General features: G+C 32.1%; 1 protein-coding gene across 1 annotated transcript in view; it reads right to left on the reverse strand.

Annotated features, from left to right (window-relative positions):
• The window catches only part of LOC113399501 (serine protease inhibitor dipetalogastin), a 78,028-nt gene that overhangs the window by 19,836 nt on the left and 39,289 nt on the right, over positions 1 to 18,903 (reverse strand). The window contains exon 2 of the mRNA XM_026638645.2: positions 13,587 to 13,731. Coding sequence (XP_026494430.1) covers positions 13,587 to 13,635 — 49 coding nt within the window. The 5' untranslated portion in view covers positions 13,636 to 13,731. The remainder of the gene's footprint in view (positions 1 to 13,586; positions 13,732 to 18,903) is intronic.

The following is an 18,903-nucleotide window of genomic DNA, read 5'->3' on the forward strand; positions in this document are numbered from 1 at the left end:
TCGCGCTGTTGCTGAAAAATATTCGTTAGAAAACCCCAATCACTTTTTAACGGCCCGACCTGGAGTTTAAACCCAGGACTTGTGTCCTTATATCAAGATCAAGGCAGTCATAAGTGTATAACAGTAGTAGATTATTTTAGAGTACTTGTTTACGTATCACGACAAAATACAAAACGGAATCTTTAGTTCGGCTTGCACTCAGAAGGTTTATTTTTGTTTTTAGTAAAATATCGACACCACCGTCAAGTGCGATGGAGGAGCCACGCAAGAGATCGGGTTGCAAATTTTGAAGTGTTATTTGATAATATGTCTGGAATCAAATTAATATAACATAAATCAGTAGATAATATCTAAAATAACATACTTGAGCAAGCAAGATATACTTGAATTTATCCGGGCACTTTGCTGGATCTAAACTTGTAAGTTTTTTAAAAGGATTTATCGAAAATGGACCCTATCTTGACAGACTGGAGGACCGGGGATTTCACTTGACTTTATTCAGAAACGTTAAGTCATACTGGCCAAAACATAATATGAACACAATAAAGAATACCAAGATTTTATTGAGCTATCCAATTATGATTTCTGAATCCCAAAAATAAACCGAAATGTTTTGGAAAAATGTAGATAAATGTTCTTCTCTTTTGTTCAAAGAGAAAGGTCTGCGGTTCGATTCGGGTCAAGAGTAATAAACAACTCTGTAAATCCTGGTATTTGTAAGATTTTAAAGATTTTTTGTTCAAATATGTGATGTGCTAAAAACAAACAAAGGCTAAAAGTAAGTTTAAATAATAACTGTATTTTTGAATTTCCTGATAAGAGACCAAAGGATTTATTTGTACATACTAACGTGGGTCTGGTTCCTGCCTCGGTTTATTTGGAAATATTTTATCACGAGAGAGTAACAAAGGAAACAGGAAAAGGAATAACTGGTAAACTACCTGACGATTACACATACGTATTGCATTTGCTCCGTCAACGCTAGACTTTGACAATGTTCTAAATGGAAGATGTTTGCCGAAACTTACGCCAATCTTTACAAACAAGCTAAAGGATGCCATCAGCATTTGAATAGACTGCCTCGCTGCTCTAATTGGGTCAAACCCCTGGTCGTCGGATTTTTCTGTCGAAATATCCTCAAACCAGGCGTCTGGAATGTGGAAACGTGTACATTCCTGTGTCGAAAGAAAATAAAGCTGATGGTCCTGAGCCTGAACTCTTTTCGGTCGTGACGAATTTGCCGTCTCATTGAATTAAGAGAGTGAAGGATTAAAAAGTGCACTCATGTTGCGTACTCACTAGTCTTGTGTATTGTATACACAGTGATATTGTCTGGTGTCACTTGAAATTAGCCGCCGTGACCAAATCAGTCAGATTCGTGATAATTACACTAATTTTATCAATAATAAAAATAAAAAGAGAAATAATTGAATCATTGCTTTACAAATTCTTTTTTCAAATTTTCAATCAAAAAAATCAAATAAATGTTCTAAATGTTCTTCTATAAAGAGTGAATACATTTTACGTTTTCAATGCGGTGACAACTATGACTATGTCTCTTGTGCATGTTATTACTATGGCCCATTCACGTTTTAAACTCAAACATGACCATAAAAATATTGATCTTAAGACATAGAATACATAATGAGTTAGTTGTGCTCAGACCCTTTTTGCAACAAATATTGAATGTGTAATGGCAAAGTCATATGTGATGAATTATTCGTGAACTAGACTATAGAGTTAATACATCAACGATTTTAAATATGTCATTTCATTTTTATGTCTCAGTTCAAAACTTTTAATTCTAGCATTCGAATGTGAAAAACGTGCGTATTTTGAAAATACTAAAAGAATGCACGTAACAGTAAAAACTTTTTTGGTAACAATGACGTGTATAGAATTATCGAGAGCTTGTGAATTGGGATGAGGCTTTCGAGGTTAAGGGTAAGCACACATTTATGTTAAGAAATATTTCTTTAATTATTATTTATTCAAAAAATATTACTGTTCATATTCGTGAATGGAATAGAAATGAACTTTGCCTATTGGCTAATTATTGTGCTGCGGTGGATTATTTTTACAATTCCACGTAATATGCAGCACTAAATTCAAACTTGCAGTACAATTTGTAAGAATTCAATTCGTATCTCACTCGTGAAGCATTGACCATCGAATTGATGATACGCCATTTTGATACGTGTTTATTTTAGTATTGATATATTTTGATCGAAGCGAAAGTATCTAGTTTGACTAAAACTGTTACGAAATGATCTTAAATCATCATGAATATGACATCGTATATCACATAAAACCATTCGTATTTCTCCTAATTATTTATTCATAACAATTATGACAATCTGGTCATGTTATGGTCATATTATTGCTACAAGAAATATTTAACATTATTTACTAGGTATCACTAATACAAGCAGAAAGACTTAGTATTGTTGCCTCCAGATTGAAGGTTAATATAGTACTATCAACCTAGTGCGTTGACGCGAGTGGTAGGTTTAAAAAAAATTGGCTATGAAATGCATTCTGGATATTAATAGCTGATATAAAATAAAAAATATATATTTAAGGCCATCGAATTAAGGCTTCTTTTTTTGACTCGAGCATAAAAAAAAAAAACCTTTTAAAACTTGTAATTAAATGACTAATAAGCTCTAACGGAACGTTGTTTTTGTAATTAATTATTTTATTGGCTTTTTTACGCCAAGTTCAATAAAATACAATGAACTCAGAAAGGTCAAACTCATAAATTTGTATAAATCAACTAAATTACATGATTGACTGTTTGGTTGTTTAGCTGCTGCTGTAATGCAGTTAATTACAAGGTCCTGATTACAAATCCCGGGTCGAGTTTGAATACAAAGTTACACGAGTTCTTCTTTCGAGAAATCTCAGCAGCCTGGAGTCTCGAAGGTGTGTATATTCCCTTGCCTCGAAATCGTGAACCCGTTAGTACAAAACACGGGGAAAATTCTCCTAACTTATAACGGTAATCATACGGACCCGATTTTATTCAGATTCAACTTCGACTATACCTCACAAAAAATAACCTCAGCTTAATCATAAGTGAGGACTAATTCTAGTTATTTATATCGGTTAAGCTACGATCTCGATTATATTCTGGAACGATTTCGTATCGATTCGATTGGGATTAACTTTAAATTTGTAAGTAGAATTGGGCGCCCTGCATGCTGTTATCTTTGCCGATTCATAAATTCAAAGCATATGTAAAAAATACATTAATAAAAAAAGCATATTATTCAATACAGGATTATATAGATGATAGAAAGGCGTGGATGTAATATTTGTTGACATCCATGCAGGATATATTATATACATATATAATTGTATTTAGCTAACATAACTTTGTGACCAAAGAAACGATGGATGGATTGTGTGAAAGACGATATGGCTGGAAAGAATGTTACTTGTGAGATGATGTCGGACAGAGAAGTATGGAAGAAGAAGACATGCTGCGCCGACCCCAAATAAAATTGGGATAACGGCAGGAGGATGATGATGGCTAATATAACTTTGTATTTTAAATGTTGAAAAAGAGTAACTACTGAGTTTCTTGCCGGTTCTTCTCGGTAGAATCTACAGTCCGAACCGGTGGTAGCTTCACTTAATATAGTTTGTAAAATGACGATTCAAAAGTGCTTGTAAAAGCCTACTTGAATAAAGTATATTTTGGATTTTTATTTTGTTCGATCGTGATAAATTTTCCGTAGAGGGAAAAGAGAGTGCACTCGTTCTTTGGCTATTCTTTGCTAAGATTGACCGCCGTAACCGAAATCGGACAAGAAGACAACACCACACGATAGGTACAAAACTTTCTCTTTTAAATTTAACGAATGAGTACTTATTATCGCTTTTATTAAGCAAAAAAATGTTCTTGCATTTTGTAGGCTATCGTTACGGTAACTAGTCGGGCCTACTTTGAGTTTGATTAATGAACTCGTAATTTTCGTAATTAACATGGTTTCAAATGTAATTTCTCGTTTATCGTTCCATGTTTATAGTGTCAGTTGATCTTGTAATGCAATCTCACTTATAATATTTTTGGATTTTTTAATCAGTTTTTGTTAGTTTTCGATACATTTATTCTAAATTGCTTTATATACTTATACTATATATACCTTGATTTATTAGTGATTAATTAGTACTAATTATACGTGTTGCTTTGTGAAAGTTAATAAGATCGCTATCTTTATGTACAAGTACCGATAGACACTAAAACTCGATGAGACCTCTTACAACAATAGTGAAAGTTAATTAATGCCTTAACTCTTTAGAACTGAAATGTAATATAATCTAATAATTTTAATATGAATAATATTATCTTCTGCTTCGAATAACCGCTTTGAACTTGGCCGGCGCACTCTTCCGTGCTTCCTAAATGTCATATTTTTATAATGCTGTAATTTCAGTTTCAGGTTTATACCCTGTACAAGTTAGCTTGATCTTTCTGACAGACGTGCTAGTGATGGGAAACAGAAAAGTTATAAAATACTTCTAACTGTGTCGAGATGGAGTGGGCGTATTATGTGTGAAATTCAAATTTAGACATAAATTATTATGTAAATCAAATTACAATTCAATTTTTTTACCTTATTTTTTAAAAAGAGTTATACCAGCTAAAAAGACCCCAATCAAAAGAACTCCCGTTCGTAACAATAACTTAACAATGATCTTTAATACTGATTTGTTGTAATCGATATTTGTAACAGTTACTGTCTGTTATTCGCGTCCCTACCGTCCGACCGATGTACCTAACATTGCACAAGCGTCTATTATTTTCAGTGTTCCTATTTAAATTTTACTTTGAAGCAATAAAAAGTCTTAAAATTTTCTAATAACGTTTGACTCTTTAGGGACTTTTGTGTTACATGTATTTTTTTTTTTAAATATTTTTAAATTTTTTTAAACCATTTTAATTAAGGAAATAATATGTTTGTCATTGCAAAGTTATGTCGATCAGAAAAATTTACACCTGTCAAAAAGATCAAGCTAACTTGTACAGGGTATACTAGGAAATCTGTATGTCAAACATGACCGTGCCCTCATACGAGACAGCTTTCAATGATCGTAATTCACAACTGCATCGATTGTTGACTTCGAGAAAGCCGTAACGCTTCGCAGTGTCTTGCGTTAGATATTAAGCCAATATACACCTAATCATGACCGATTAAAACTCAAAATTGTTTGAAATGGTTTTGTTTTGTGTTCTTTGTGTTCAATAGATCTTCATTATTTGACTGTTAAATTATTATGCTAAGAGAAATTGCAAACACGTTCACTGTTATAATATTGAACATGAAGGGCTAAGCTCGATCTAATAGTTGATGTGTGGACTTTAGTTTCTTGGTTAATTACCAAGCCACTATCGGTGGAGTAAATCTTACAGGATATAAGTTTGATTATACCAACTAAAGAGATCCCAACCAAAAGGCCTCCCATTCGTAACAATAACTTAACAATGTTTTTTTGTAATCGATATTTGTAACACGTATGTCACGTATTTTTGAAATATTGTTCTGACGGACGGAGTAGAAGCGTCAATAGAGCAATAGTTTAAAGACCGATGCGATGTAAAAAGTCGCAGGATCGATGCTGAATTCCTGATCACTTGGGCTATTGTCGTTCCCAATCCTAACACAAGGGTAATCTTAAATGAACGGGTAAATAGGAATATTAGTAATTTAAAAAAAATACATTGCCTAATTGTTTAATAATTAAAATATGCGAACTTTTGATTATACATATGATATAGATATAATAGATATATAAACAGTGCCGAAGACACGTTAGCTTTGAATCCACAAAGATCGATAAAAAATCTCGTGTTCTAACCACTGAGCCATTTCACTTTTCCCAGAAACGTTATTACGACATTGAACTTAGATATTACAAAATTTCTCCTTGATAGGATGCACTCTCACTGCGTCGTTTCTAGTGTCTCTAGTTTTTATTAAGACTACTATTAGCTTCTTAGTTTGTCCAGGAATGCTGTTTAGTCACTCCTTATAAATCTCGAACAGCGCTTGCTATTTAAACCTTTCTCATATCGAGTCCCGTCGAAGCTTAAATCTCATGTCAACAAAAACATCGAGGAACACGATACCTTACTCGATAAAACATACAGATAATAAAAAATCGTGGAGTTCGAATTCGTTGTGTTACATGTAGGATTTATAATTGATAATTATGTTAATTGGTAAAGAGTAACTAGTGAGTTTCTAGCCGGTACCTTTAGTTGGAACCTACATTCAAATCAGTAGCTTTAGATTTAATACAATTCTGTAACATGAAGATTCAAAAATACCTCAATGAACTTAATTCAATGCAGAATAATTTGATTTTAAATAAAGTATCTTCGTTGTGTATAAAATTAATTTATCTTGTATATGATCCACTGCTGAATGAATACCTGATATTCCTTAGGAGGAGGTTTTAAAGATTATTTCTCTATAGTAATCGATGACAGGTTTTATGACGATGTTTTTTTTAATTAACAACTAGATCAATTATAAACAAGCATTAAGTATATGAAAACTTGGTAAGGGTCTGAACTCGCAGTCTTTGGTTAAATTCTAAGTTATCTAACGACTGTAACATCTCGGCCTTTTTACTAAGTTATACGGGTATAATATTCCATTGTTATATAGTCATATTCTAAATTACATAAGACAAAATAGTTCCCATCGTATTAGTTTAGTTTATTTGAATAAAATCTTGTCATATGTTTTAGAATATATTTCATAGATATCAAAAATATGAGCTTAAAGTAGGTTTTTGGATATTGTCTGAACATAAACATAAATCCATAATATTTGTCATGTACTTAATGTAATTATACTACATTTAAAAAAAAACATACTAGATATGTTAAATTCAAGTCTAAAATACATAAAAACACAAGTCCCAGGCTTTTATCGATCCGCAATATAACTGTATAACTTAAACATCCCAATCGCTTTCAACTGTCAATATAATTGTATTCAACTAACATGACTGTATTTTTAGATGTTGAAACTACTGAGTTTCTTGCCGGTTGTTCACGGTAGAATCTACATTCAGAACCGGTGGTAGCTTTACTTAATATAGTTTGTTAAATGACGATTCAAAAGTGCTTGTAAAAGCCTACTTGAAATAAGTATATTTTGATTTGATTTGATTTAATACGATAACAATTACATACAAGGAGCTTTCTTGTTTAATTAAAAATAACCACGTATGTATAATAAATACACTCATTATATTTACAGCTTAAACAGTTAATCGGTGATCTTATCTTAAACTTGGTTTTTACACGATTTCGTATTTAAACAAATCTAGAACGAACGGTAACTATACTTTCTTTCAATTTACATTCCTTCGAGTCCTTGTGACCAATTCTTGGCAGTTTCGTATAAATTTAACGCGATGAGTTGTCCGTGCTCTTGGATCTCGCTTATAACGAACATTAAATTATTGTTAAGAAATAAATAACGGCAGTAAACTCGAGTAAAACCCGACTAAAAAGATTTGGAACCACTGCTCTTAATGATCTTTTGTTTAAGAATTTTAAATATAATATTATTTTAAATATAATTTACTTAGTGGTAGAGCTTTGTGCATGTCTACTATTGTGTCCCGGTTTGAAGGGTAAGCGATTATAACTACAGGCTCAAGGTATATAACATCGTTAATGAAAAGTTTGGTGGCGCATTACGTTATACGACGACATAAGGAATATTTGTTACAGTAACAATGTCCACGGGTAGTGATAGGTAGTGTCCTCTGTATGCATGAATTTCACTTAGGTCAGTGTTTCTCAAATTTTTTGACGTCGAGAAAATTTCGTGATATTGTGAAGGAACACTCAAAGTGACTTTTTTTTTAATTTACTTTACAACATCCACGGGCTCACAGTTGCCCGTGCCTTTTTTTACATTTTATTTTTATAAATTGTGGCGTTATTTTATATTTTTACTGAACATCAGCAGATCTTCGCTGGACTTCGAGCTTGTCGTCTTCTTGGAAGACGTGGCCCACACTGGCATTTTTTTTTTAAATTTAAAATAATATATAAATAGTCCATAATATATAATAATATATAAAAATACTGTTTATGGTGATTTTTTTTTTAATCCTAATTAACGAATTAACAAAGTGACTTCATGAAGCACCGCGGCTTCAGAATGACTGTCTTGTCTTGAAGTCATAGTATACGTTGATTGTCCGTGTTCATATAACATATACAAATACACAATCAACCGTTCCGTTAATCAATTGTATTTTTACCGCAAAACGTCCAAAAAATTTTAATATATGCGACGGAAATATCGACGTATTCGTGGCGATATATTAAATATAATAACTTAAATATTTACGGTAGAATGTCATGATTAAATCTCTCTTAATTCATTATAAGTATTAATAATTAGAAATTATTAATAACATGACGTCATATGTATAAATAATATGTATAAGAATTAACACTTTCGTTAACAATAAATTAAATAAGCTACTTCGTTAAATTTATTTTAATTTATTCATAATTCAATTATCAAACATTATATTTTATTTAACAACAACTCTAATAATTTAAAATCTAACAATGTCCGTTGAAAAAATCTTATAACAATAACTCTAAATAAGGAGGGCTTGTTTTGAAAAGAATGAGGTTAGACGAGTCGTTTTATAAACGTGTAGTTTAATAATATTAAATTATGGAAACAGTTTAAAATGCTCAGTGTTACCATATATATAAAAACATGGGACATTTCCAAATAATATTTATTTTAGGAAACATATTTTTTTAATAATTACTAATAGGTATATTTCCTCTATTTATTCGTATGAATTTAATCTACTTAATAAAAAAATACAAAAACGAAACAAAATTTTGTAACTTGATATAAAAAAAAAAAAATTTGAAACTTTTATATTTAAAAAATATTATAATATCAATTAAAAATGAGCAAATAAACTTGCATTAAACGCCGCCTAGCGATGTGAAAGTCTCACAGGTGACAAGGTGACTCCTGGCTATACACTCAATTCGATAGATAAAATTGATTAAAATAGTCCTTGCTAGATTACAAAAAGAGTTCCTACTGTTGATAAATAAAAAAAAAAACTATCTCTAATCTAATCTCAAAACATGGACACACTACTGTCAAAATGTTAATATTCATAGAGCCACAGACGGAACGCAACTGCATACTAATCCGGTTATCTTCACAATTACCTAATTTTGTTCGTACGTGGCACATTATCCCAGCTTCACTGCACTTAATCTATTTTAAAGCGGCTCTATCTTATGACGTTAAAAAAACTAGTATAATTATGATAATCTAGTGGAAATGTTTCGAAATGCTTACATTCCTCTTATTTCTTTATATTGGTGTCGTTCGTCTTGATGGTAGGGCTTTTTGATGGTCCGTCTGGCTAGGTACCACCCACTCATCATATATCCTACCGCCAAACAACAATATTTTACTTTGTATAGTTGTGTTCCGGTTTGAAGTGTGAGTGAGCCAGTGTAATTACAGGTATATGAGACATAATCACTTAGTTACCAAGGAATGATTAAAACATCTTACGGCTCTAATGAAGGCGGTGGTGACTCTGGTGGTGGCTGGTTTTCTGGTCCGAATACCATTTCATAAAAAAAAATAATGTTTGTTATCAAGGTATTCGATTTACTTCTAGGTGTCTCGTGCGTCGTAAAACAGCACGCCATTAAACTTGATACCTTTCACAGAAGCTCAAGTCTTATAAATACACACGCAAGTGGAGATAACCATAATATAAACATAATGATGGAAATAACAGCTACTTAGCAATTACTTAGTGCAATGGCTTTTGGGAAGGTACGCAAATGATCACTCAATCTACTGCTATACAGCACTAGTATTGTTAAGTTCCAGTTTGAAGGGTATCAGGTACAGGCCCGAGGAACATACAACTTCTTAGTTTCCAAAGTTAGTGGAACATTGGTGATTTGAGGAATATTTAAGACTCCGATCCAAATAAAGACAGATGCGGAGCATTATAGCAATATACTAGTCCGCATTTGGGGTCAGCACAATTATTCTTCTTTCCTCCATCTCCACCTCTAGTCATGTCATTAACTCCTTGAAAATATCATCCCTCACAATCAAACACACCATCATCATTTAATCCAATAATACTCTTCCTTCAAATCTGTTTACATCGATGTTACGTATAATATGACAACGCAATCACAGATCAGCTCGTAATAATTTATATCGTGACTAGAATCGAATCGACTCGAAACTAGAAACAGCGACCAGTATAAAATTATCTCCGACAGCACTAGTTGCTCCCATAATGTAGTACTTGATCTTATGCAAAGCTTAACTTATGCGATAAGTCCAAATGTATTACGGATAAATCTTCATCGTTTAACATAAACTTGACTAGTTGGCGAACCAGTCGCTAGATTTTATTTATTTTTATATTTTTATCTTACAACATTGAAAATGTTTTTGACAGATCGATTTGGATAAATTTTCATCGCTTAGCATAAACTTTAGTTGACCAACCAGTTGCTAGATTTTATTTGTATTTTTTATCTTACAACATGGACAATATTTTTAGTCACGCTTAAACGCTTATAAATATTATATAAGTTTTTCATATAAGGCTGGTTTATGTGTTACTAATAATCTCAAACACAGAACAGTTGGTGGAATAGACTACTAGAGTTTCTTCTTGATAGAATCTACATCACGGACCGGTCATTTTACATGTAATATAATCGTTTAAAATGTGCGTTTATTCCCATTTTGATTTTGGAATTAATAATAAAATAGTTTTTGAAAAAACCCTTAATTATATGTTTGTATTCTACGTTTAGAATGTTTTATTTTAAATATAACGTATTTCTTGTTTATTTATCGTCTCATACCTAAGACATTCAAATCTATTACAATCAGATGATAAATTTCCATCATTTATCATGATCCAGACAAGTCGGGCGACTGGTTGCAAGATTTATCGTGTTTTTCAAGGAAATATCTTGTCTGAATTTCTTTGGTAGATCTATTTATCCTGTACTGTTTGTTTATGATTTACTCATTGATAAGAATAACTGTAAAATTGTCTGTTTGTTCTAAACATGTTGTCGTCTGCGGTTTCGCTCGCGTTTAAGTGTTTGGTCGTCAAATGCTAGGCATAAAAAGCCTATGTCCTTCCTTGGGATTGTAAGCTTGGTTCTTATTAGATTTCATCAAATTAGGTTCAGTTGTGTGGTCGTGAAAGACCAACAGACGGACAGAGTAACTTACGCATTTACAATATTTACATCTTAATATTTGTAACATAATAGGTAGTACAACCAATTAATATTTCATACGCTTAATCTGATAAAGCTCATCCTGATAACTGGTATACATGACGTATTCAGACACGAAAGCGCGCCTCTCCACGTTGAATATTATCCTCGTGCATTCGTTTCCAAGATATCTTAGTGTATGTGAAACGACTAAGATTCAACTAAATACTTGAAGGGCCTTTTGAGTGATAACATTTATTAAGAGACATGTCATGATCAGTGTTCCCCGTGACTGCATTTGCGTAAAAACGATCCAACGAAACGTTTAACATCTCATATAATACCTTGATGCTCCAGAAAAATGGGTTGGTACTATCTGGGAGACAAAGAAGCACCGCGCGCTTATTGGGCGCAAATCAAAACACTGTTACACACTTCCGTCCCTTTTCACGAAATCACTACCGCCGATTGCAGGAAAGCGGAAGGAATGATGTTGCACATAAAAATATCTTAAACGTTATTTGTTGCAGTTATTGAAATAAATTAAAACTTTTTACGTTAGATAGTCCATTGATTGAGAAAAGATATACTGAACGGTAAATTGCATTTTGCCATTGGAACTAACATGTTATGTCCCGTGTGCCTGTATACTGGCTCACGGGCTTGCACAAAGCCTTACCAAGCAACTTCGACTATTATAATAATAAGAAAAGTATGTTTATCTTATTAATGAAACTCTGTTTTTTATTTTGTTTACGTCGTTCGGATACTAAATAAATAGGGTTTCTTGATTTATAAATTAATTCAATAATCATAAATAAAAAAAACAATTGACGGTGCATATTTGTCGGGCGTCTCGTGACGACAACATTTTTACTAGAAGAAAACAATTATTCAACGCGATAACTCTTGCGCACGTATTACACTAGAGCGAGATAGAAAGCCGAGATGGCCCAGGTTAGAGCGCGTGCATCTTAACCGATCATTTCGGGTTCAAACCCAGGCAAGTAGCATTGAATTTTCATGTGCTTAATTTGTGTTTATAATTCATCTCGTGCTCGGCGGTGATGGAAAACATCGTGAGGAAACCTGCATGTGTCTAATTTCAACGAAATTTTGCCACATGTATTATCCAGCCCTTAGCCCAGCAGTGGGAAGTTTACAGGCTGTTAATGTTTGTATGTATGTAATGAAAGAGATAGATAGCTATTAACATAATTTGTATTGTCATGGGGATACTTATATGATATATTATGATATGATATATTATGATATGATATATATATATGATATATGTAAATTGTATAACATAATTTCAAATAATAAAATAATTTCCAAAAGCTTAAATAGATAAATAAAAAAGCCGAATATGTTTTATACCTCTCTATCCATTAGTCAAATAACCATATAATCAATTTTTCAACCATTGATAAATCACTTGTAAAGAACAAACATAACAGATCGAAATGTCACATTAACGGTCATTGTCGGTGCGCGTGCGCACGTCATCGATCACGTTCCATCGATCAATTATTTAGCATGATTAATGTTAGTGTCGGTTGTTTGTAAAAAAATAGGTTTATGGTTATCAATAATTAAATATAATAATCTAGTTAAAGATTTTTAATCATATCTATATGTGTATAAATAATTTAAACTTTTTTTTTTAAATATAATCTGTTCTATGTTTTAGTTAAGTTTATTATTAAAATATTTATAATACGCAATCGTCTTTAATTAAAAAATGTTTTTTTTTTTTTTTAATTTAAGAAAAGTGTGTCACCAGCCTAACTATAAAATATCAATCATAATTAAATTGAACTCATTTTAATCGTATGAAATTACAGTTAGTAAACTCGTTAACAAGGCTTTTAATACAATAATTATTTTCTTAAAATATTAAAGGGTCAATAACTTTAGTATTTTTATTTGGGTTCTCGGAGACGCATCTTTACTTTAAAAAGGAAAATATAGTTATTTAAAGACATTTACATTAACAAAACAAATATTTGACAATGAAAGATAAACGACACAAAGAAAAAATATTTTTTAACAAATATTAAAACTTTCAGCCGCTTTCAAGCGCTGTTTTGGATTAAAAAATCCTATATCATTGTTTCATACATCATGCTGAATTAGCTATTGATTAGTTTATCGCGTCGCCAACCTTGGAAACTGTTAAGAAGATGTCATTTTCAAACCCAATACAAATAATGATACGACATTAAATACATATATATTTCACTTTTTTTTTTTTTAAATTAAAATATGTCACAAATAAACTCACCAATGATAAGAAACGTTGCAGTCGCTAGGAAGTGAGATCTGAACTCCATTTTGATCACAGTATTTTAACACTATTAGTTTTATATGAACACTAATATCTTATAACAACACTTTTGATTATGGTCAGTCGTCCATTGTGTTTTGATCTGTAACAAAGGAAAGGATGATAAGTATACTTCAGTACCAAACACCTCAATAGCGCAGTGGTTTGTAAATCGGATGTAATGAAAAAGTTGCAGGTTGAATCATGATTGTTATCAGCTTTTAGCCCAAGTTTAACTCAACAAATTTATAAAAAAAAAAAAACACTGTAAATGTTCGAACTCTGGTCAATGATCTACTCTGCTCTTGAGAATATCCATATTTCAGCCGAAACACGGCTCAGTGCAGGTTTAGACTCAAGCAGGCACCACATGTGCTCAATTTAGGTATATTATTCAACTCTTGCTCGGTGAAGGAAAAAATCGTGATCAAACCTGCACGTATCGGATACAATTATATCACATGTGAATCCATCAATCAGCAATAGAGCACCGTGGTGGATTAAGCTTTAAATCTTCTCCTCAACCAAGGCCAGAGGCTTAAGGCCAAGATTTGGCTGTCACTTTACTTCTAGTTTATTCCAGTCAACGCAAGATATATTAGAGAGCTCAAGTTTATCCACATACACAGTTGCATTCTTTGTCCATGACTCTCTTAAGCCATTAGACTGCAAAGTTATACGACCGGAGTCAGTTCAAGCGTAGAACCAACGGCTTAACGTGCTTCCCAAACCACAAAACTGTAACCGATTCTTGCAAACTGTGGACTGTTGCAGAGAATTTCCAGTCAAAAATCGCAAAACGGCTTGAAGTCAAGGCCTTAAAGTCGGCAACCTTACGAGGCAGTACTTGGTATATATGTTAAGATTTTCCAGTAAAACTCAAGATTTACCGACATGAGTTGGTAAATGTAAGTATTTATTATAAAAGGACGGCTTTTTCGGACTTTTACCATTCCAAGCTAACCTAACATATAAATCCTAAGATTTACCAAGTGAATGATGGTAAAAGTTCGAATCCCAAAGATTTATGGACATTTACCATTCGTAATCGGTAAATCTTATGTTTTACTGGAAAATCTTAATATTTACCGTAGTTCGAGCTCTTACAGTAACACATACATATTCACAAGAACACTGTATTTATTAAATTAAATTTTCGCAAGCAACGTGTATGTATAAGTTATCTAATTATAAAACTCAATAATATAACTGGCAAGCGAAAGCCGAGTTTTCTCCTAAACTCCGATCGCATTCAAAACACTCAGCCGTAAGCCCCATGCGGGTTACGAGTAATCGATCACTTTCTATCTTGATTTAAACAACGTACGTTACAGTTTTTCCTGGACGACTTCTCACATTCCAATTAGATCAGTCGTGATGTGATTTGCATTTGCTGTGACGTCACTGAAACGAAGCTTGTGTTTAAACGGAATTCTTGGAATTTAATATTGTTTAGGAATCTAGGCGGTCAGCTTACTTTGTATAATTACTAAGCTGTGATATTAATATTTGTAAATAAGAGAAATAAGTGGTCTCTTGAAGTCCGGGCTCTTAATCTCGAAGACACTTCCTTGGGAGCGTTCGCTTGGTCTTCACAAAACTGGTGAACGCGAGACAAGGGATCGGTGATACAATTGTAGGATAGGAGAAGGATAGTCGTTCGTTCCACTTACTTTAAAGCGTAGTGCATTAACGATACTAATACGTTATACGTCAAAATCATAACATAGACAGTTATTATCGTTTCAATATACGCATTATGATAAACACGCTACAATATTTGTTTCGCCGCTCAAAAACAAGGGTTGATTGGTGGTTTAAGCTATAGAAAGTAGCTTATTTCCTTCTTTGGGATTCCAGCTTGCTTCATTTTAGTTGAGTGGTTTAGTCGTAAAAACTAATTTAAAATTTAAGCGCAAATCAATCAATCAATCAAAATATAATTTATTCAAGTAGGCTTTTACAAGCACTTTTGAATCGTCATTTAAGAAACTATTTCAAGTGAAGCTACCGTCGGTTCGGAATGTAGATTCTACCGAGTAGAACCGACGAGAAACTCAGTAGAAAGTTTTTCGCATTTACAATAGTATAGATTATTCATTGCTAGGCAGCCCTGACACCTTTGAACTTCCGTTTACAAGTACCATAGACTACACTTGCAAACGTAATGACGTCTTTCTCAATAAGGATTCAAAAAAAGAACATGATAAGTTGAGCTGCATTCGTTATTCGATCAGTAATCCAATTACAGTAATAGCATTTTATAGGTGGTCTAGAAGCATTCGTAAGCTGTTGATTGGCTGGATAAATATATCGCAGAATTAGATTATGTCGTAAAGTAATCGATTCGAACATTAATATATTACATATATTTAAATAATTTGCGTCGATCAATTTACGATAATATTCATCAATATAAAAAAAAATGGATTTTGTGATAAGTTGTTCCATTCCAACGTCTGACGACTATGATGGTATGTCTCGTGTGCCTCGATACACTCGCTCACTCGCCATTCAATTCGGAACACAGGAATTCAAATACAAAGTAGCAGCCTATAAATGTCCCACGGTTGGGCTGAGGGCCTTGGAGCTTGTCACACCACGTTGCTCCAATCTGTATTGGTGGATACACATGTGGCAGAATTTCATTGAAATTAGACACATGCACGTTTCCTAACGATAACACGAGATGAATTACAAACACAAATTAAGCACATGAAAATTCAGCGGTGCTTGCCTGGTTATGAATCTGCAATCATCGGTTAAGATGCACGCGTTCTAACCACTGGGCCATCTCTGCTTAAAGACAAAGGAGAACGTCAATTATTTTTTCTAACCTTTCTATCACTTTCTAATCTTATTTGTTATTTTATTATAAAAGAAGTAACAGTTATGTATTATATAATAAAAAACTAAGCTAAGGACAAACCAATTAACTCGTCTCAAATTATACATACAAAAATGTAAATAAGACGTACTAAAAAAAAACGTTAAAAATGTCATATCCACTTCAAGCAAGTAACAACAATAAAATTGTGTGTTATTTCTGACGGCATATTTTTTATACTTTAACGTATATCTATTTTTGTTATTTTTTTGAGTCGAATATATAAGGAATATGACTAGACTACAATAGACTGCTATAAACTATAGACTACTATCCTGGATATTGCTGATTTCGTCTGGTGCAGTGGCAATGACGACAGACGGTGTCATTAAAGCCTCACGACGAGACATGCTTAATGCGTATTGTACGGTTGTCAAAATAAAGATGTTTATGGTATGTTGTTTTTTTTTTAGAATAAATTGACTACGTAGATGCTTACTTGTTGGTTTTTGTAAGATCCCGTTTTAAAAAAAGAAACATTCAAAATTATTTAAATTAAATTGTATGAACTTATTTAATAACGTAAAAATCGAGCAAAAATTTTAAAGAATCACAAGATTGAGCACCTTATAGTCTTTAAATTATGGTCTAAAATCTCTTAACCCTGTTTTGAATATAGCTGGTTAAAGTTGTCATTGATAATTAGTTCTTCAGAAAACCAAACCAGAATGAAGATTAACATTACGGAATGTTTCGTTGTTTCGTCCGAAATGAAATAATAAGTAATAATTATTTATATTTTGTAATTTGAAATAACGAGCATTTATTTTGGCCGACGAAAACTTTAATGGTACGACCGGTAGCAGTTTCTTCTTAAGGACAAGATATAGAGTTAAATTACAGATAAATGCAAGGAGAGTTAATCATTACTTTGATTATATAATTGAAAAAAAAAATATAGTTTCGCTGATTTTTTTTTTCTTTTAGATTAAGCACCTTTTTTTTTTTTTATTGACAATTCATTAATATTAAATGAAGACTTTTGACTTAGCTCTTGAATTTTGTTTAACTAAGACAATGACACAGAGGCACAACTTAGGGCAAAATATCTAAAGGAATACTATAACTAAACCTAAAAAAGTGATGTCTAGTTAATTTCATTGCTAGCATCAGGTTATATTAGTACTTATTTCTCCGAGCATACGTGAAGTATCCACTGCTAAGTGTTTATGAGTTATGAGGGCATTTAAGACGTCGTAAAACGCAGATATTATAAATATTTATAACACATGTAATTTAAAATAATGTGAGTTTATCCGTCTTGAGTTAAAATTGAAATACGGTAGGCAGGGATTGATTAATTCTAAGCGATTTCAAATTTTTAGTACTTCTGTGACGTTAACTAAAAACTAGTGTTTTAATAAATAAGGTTCTACTGTGATACAGTTTAGGTAATACATTTTTTATAAAAGAGCTTGGATTTAAATTCAATTTGTATACAGGATAAATAAGTTTAATGGTAAATTACGATTACTACATTTGCTATGATTTAATAGAGTAACTACAGAGCTCCTTGCCGGTTCTTTTCGCTAGAATCTATTGCGTGGAATTAGTATTTATTAATTTTCGTGTAAATATTAATCTTTTATTTTATTTAAATAAAATACATAAACTTATGTTAAGTAATTACTGCCTTTACTCAAATTCCAAAACGTTGATCGTTTTTAATTTAATTTAATATTATCTCTTATCTTTTGAAATTATTATTATAATCTTAGTTCTCTTATGAAACTATTGCGTCCGGTTTAAATATTGTTCGTATAATAGTGAATATAAAATAAAATGACTTAGAGCCTGTTCAATGAAGGATTTTATTTTTTATTAGTATGTATGCATTTTAATCTAAAAAACATTTTCATCCAAATTAAAATCACGTGTTCTTTGTCATTTATTCATTTATAGCGAAATTAAAAATACGACCAATTTTTTCTTTAGTACATACATACATTCATTTTCCTATATAAGCATCATTCCTTTTCTTCTATACAAAATACTAAATAATATTTTGATAATTTTACAACCGTGTAAAAGTAACATTATAAAAATATCAGCAAATAAAATTAAAGTGTTCCCATAAAACATTCACACGACAAAGTCTTTACAACTACGTGAAATTTTTATTCATTAAGGAATGTTTGTATCAAAAACTGAGTTAAAAAAATAAGCAAAAACGTTTCAGACACAAAGTAACATAATGCTGCCAAAATAAATAAACGCGATAAAGTTTAGAAGTACACATATTCAGCATACCGACTTTCCGAGTCGCATAATTTTAAAAGCTGGTACTTGGATAGTAACGCATCCCTAAGTCTGAAAGATGAGAGCTAAGGGTGCTTGGTTCAATGAATATTCATTGAAACTCTTCAACTTTAGCTTTTTGAATCGTCC

The sequence above is a fragment of the Vanessa tameamea genome, chromosome 25 (genome assembly GCF_037043105.1).
Source record: "Vanessa tameamea isolate UH-Manoa-2023 chromosome 25, ilVanTame1 primary haplotype, whole genome shotgun sequence".
Lineage (NCBI taxonomy): Eukaryota > Metazoa > Arthropoda > Insecta > Lepidoptera > Nymphalidae > Vanessa > Vanessa tameamea.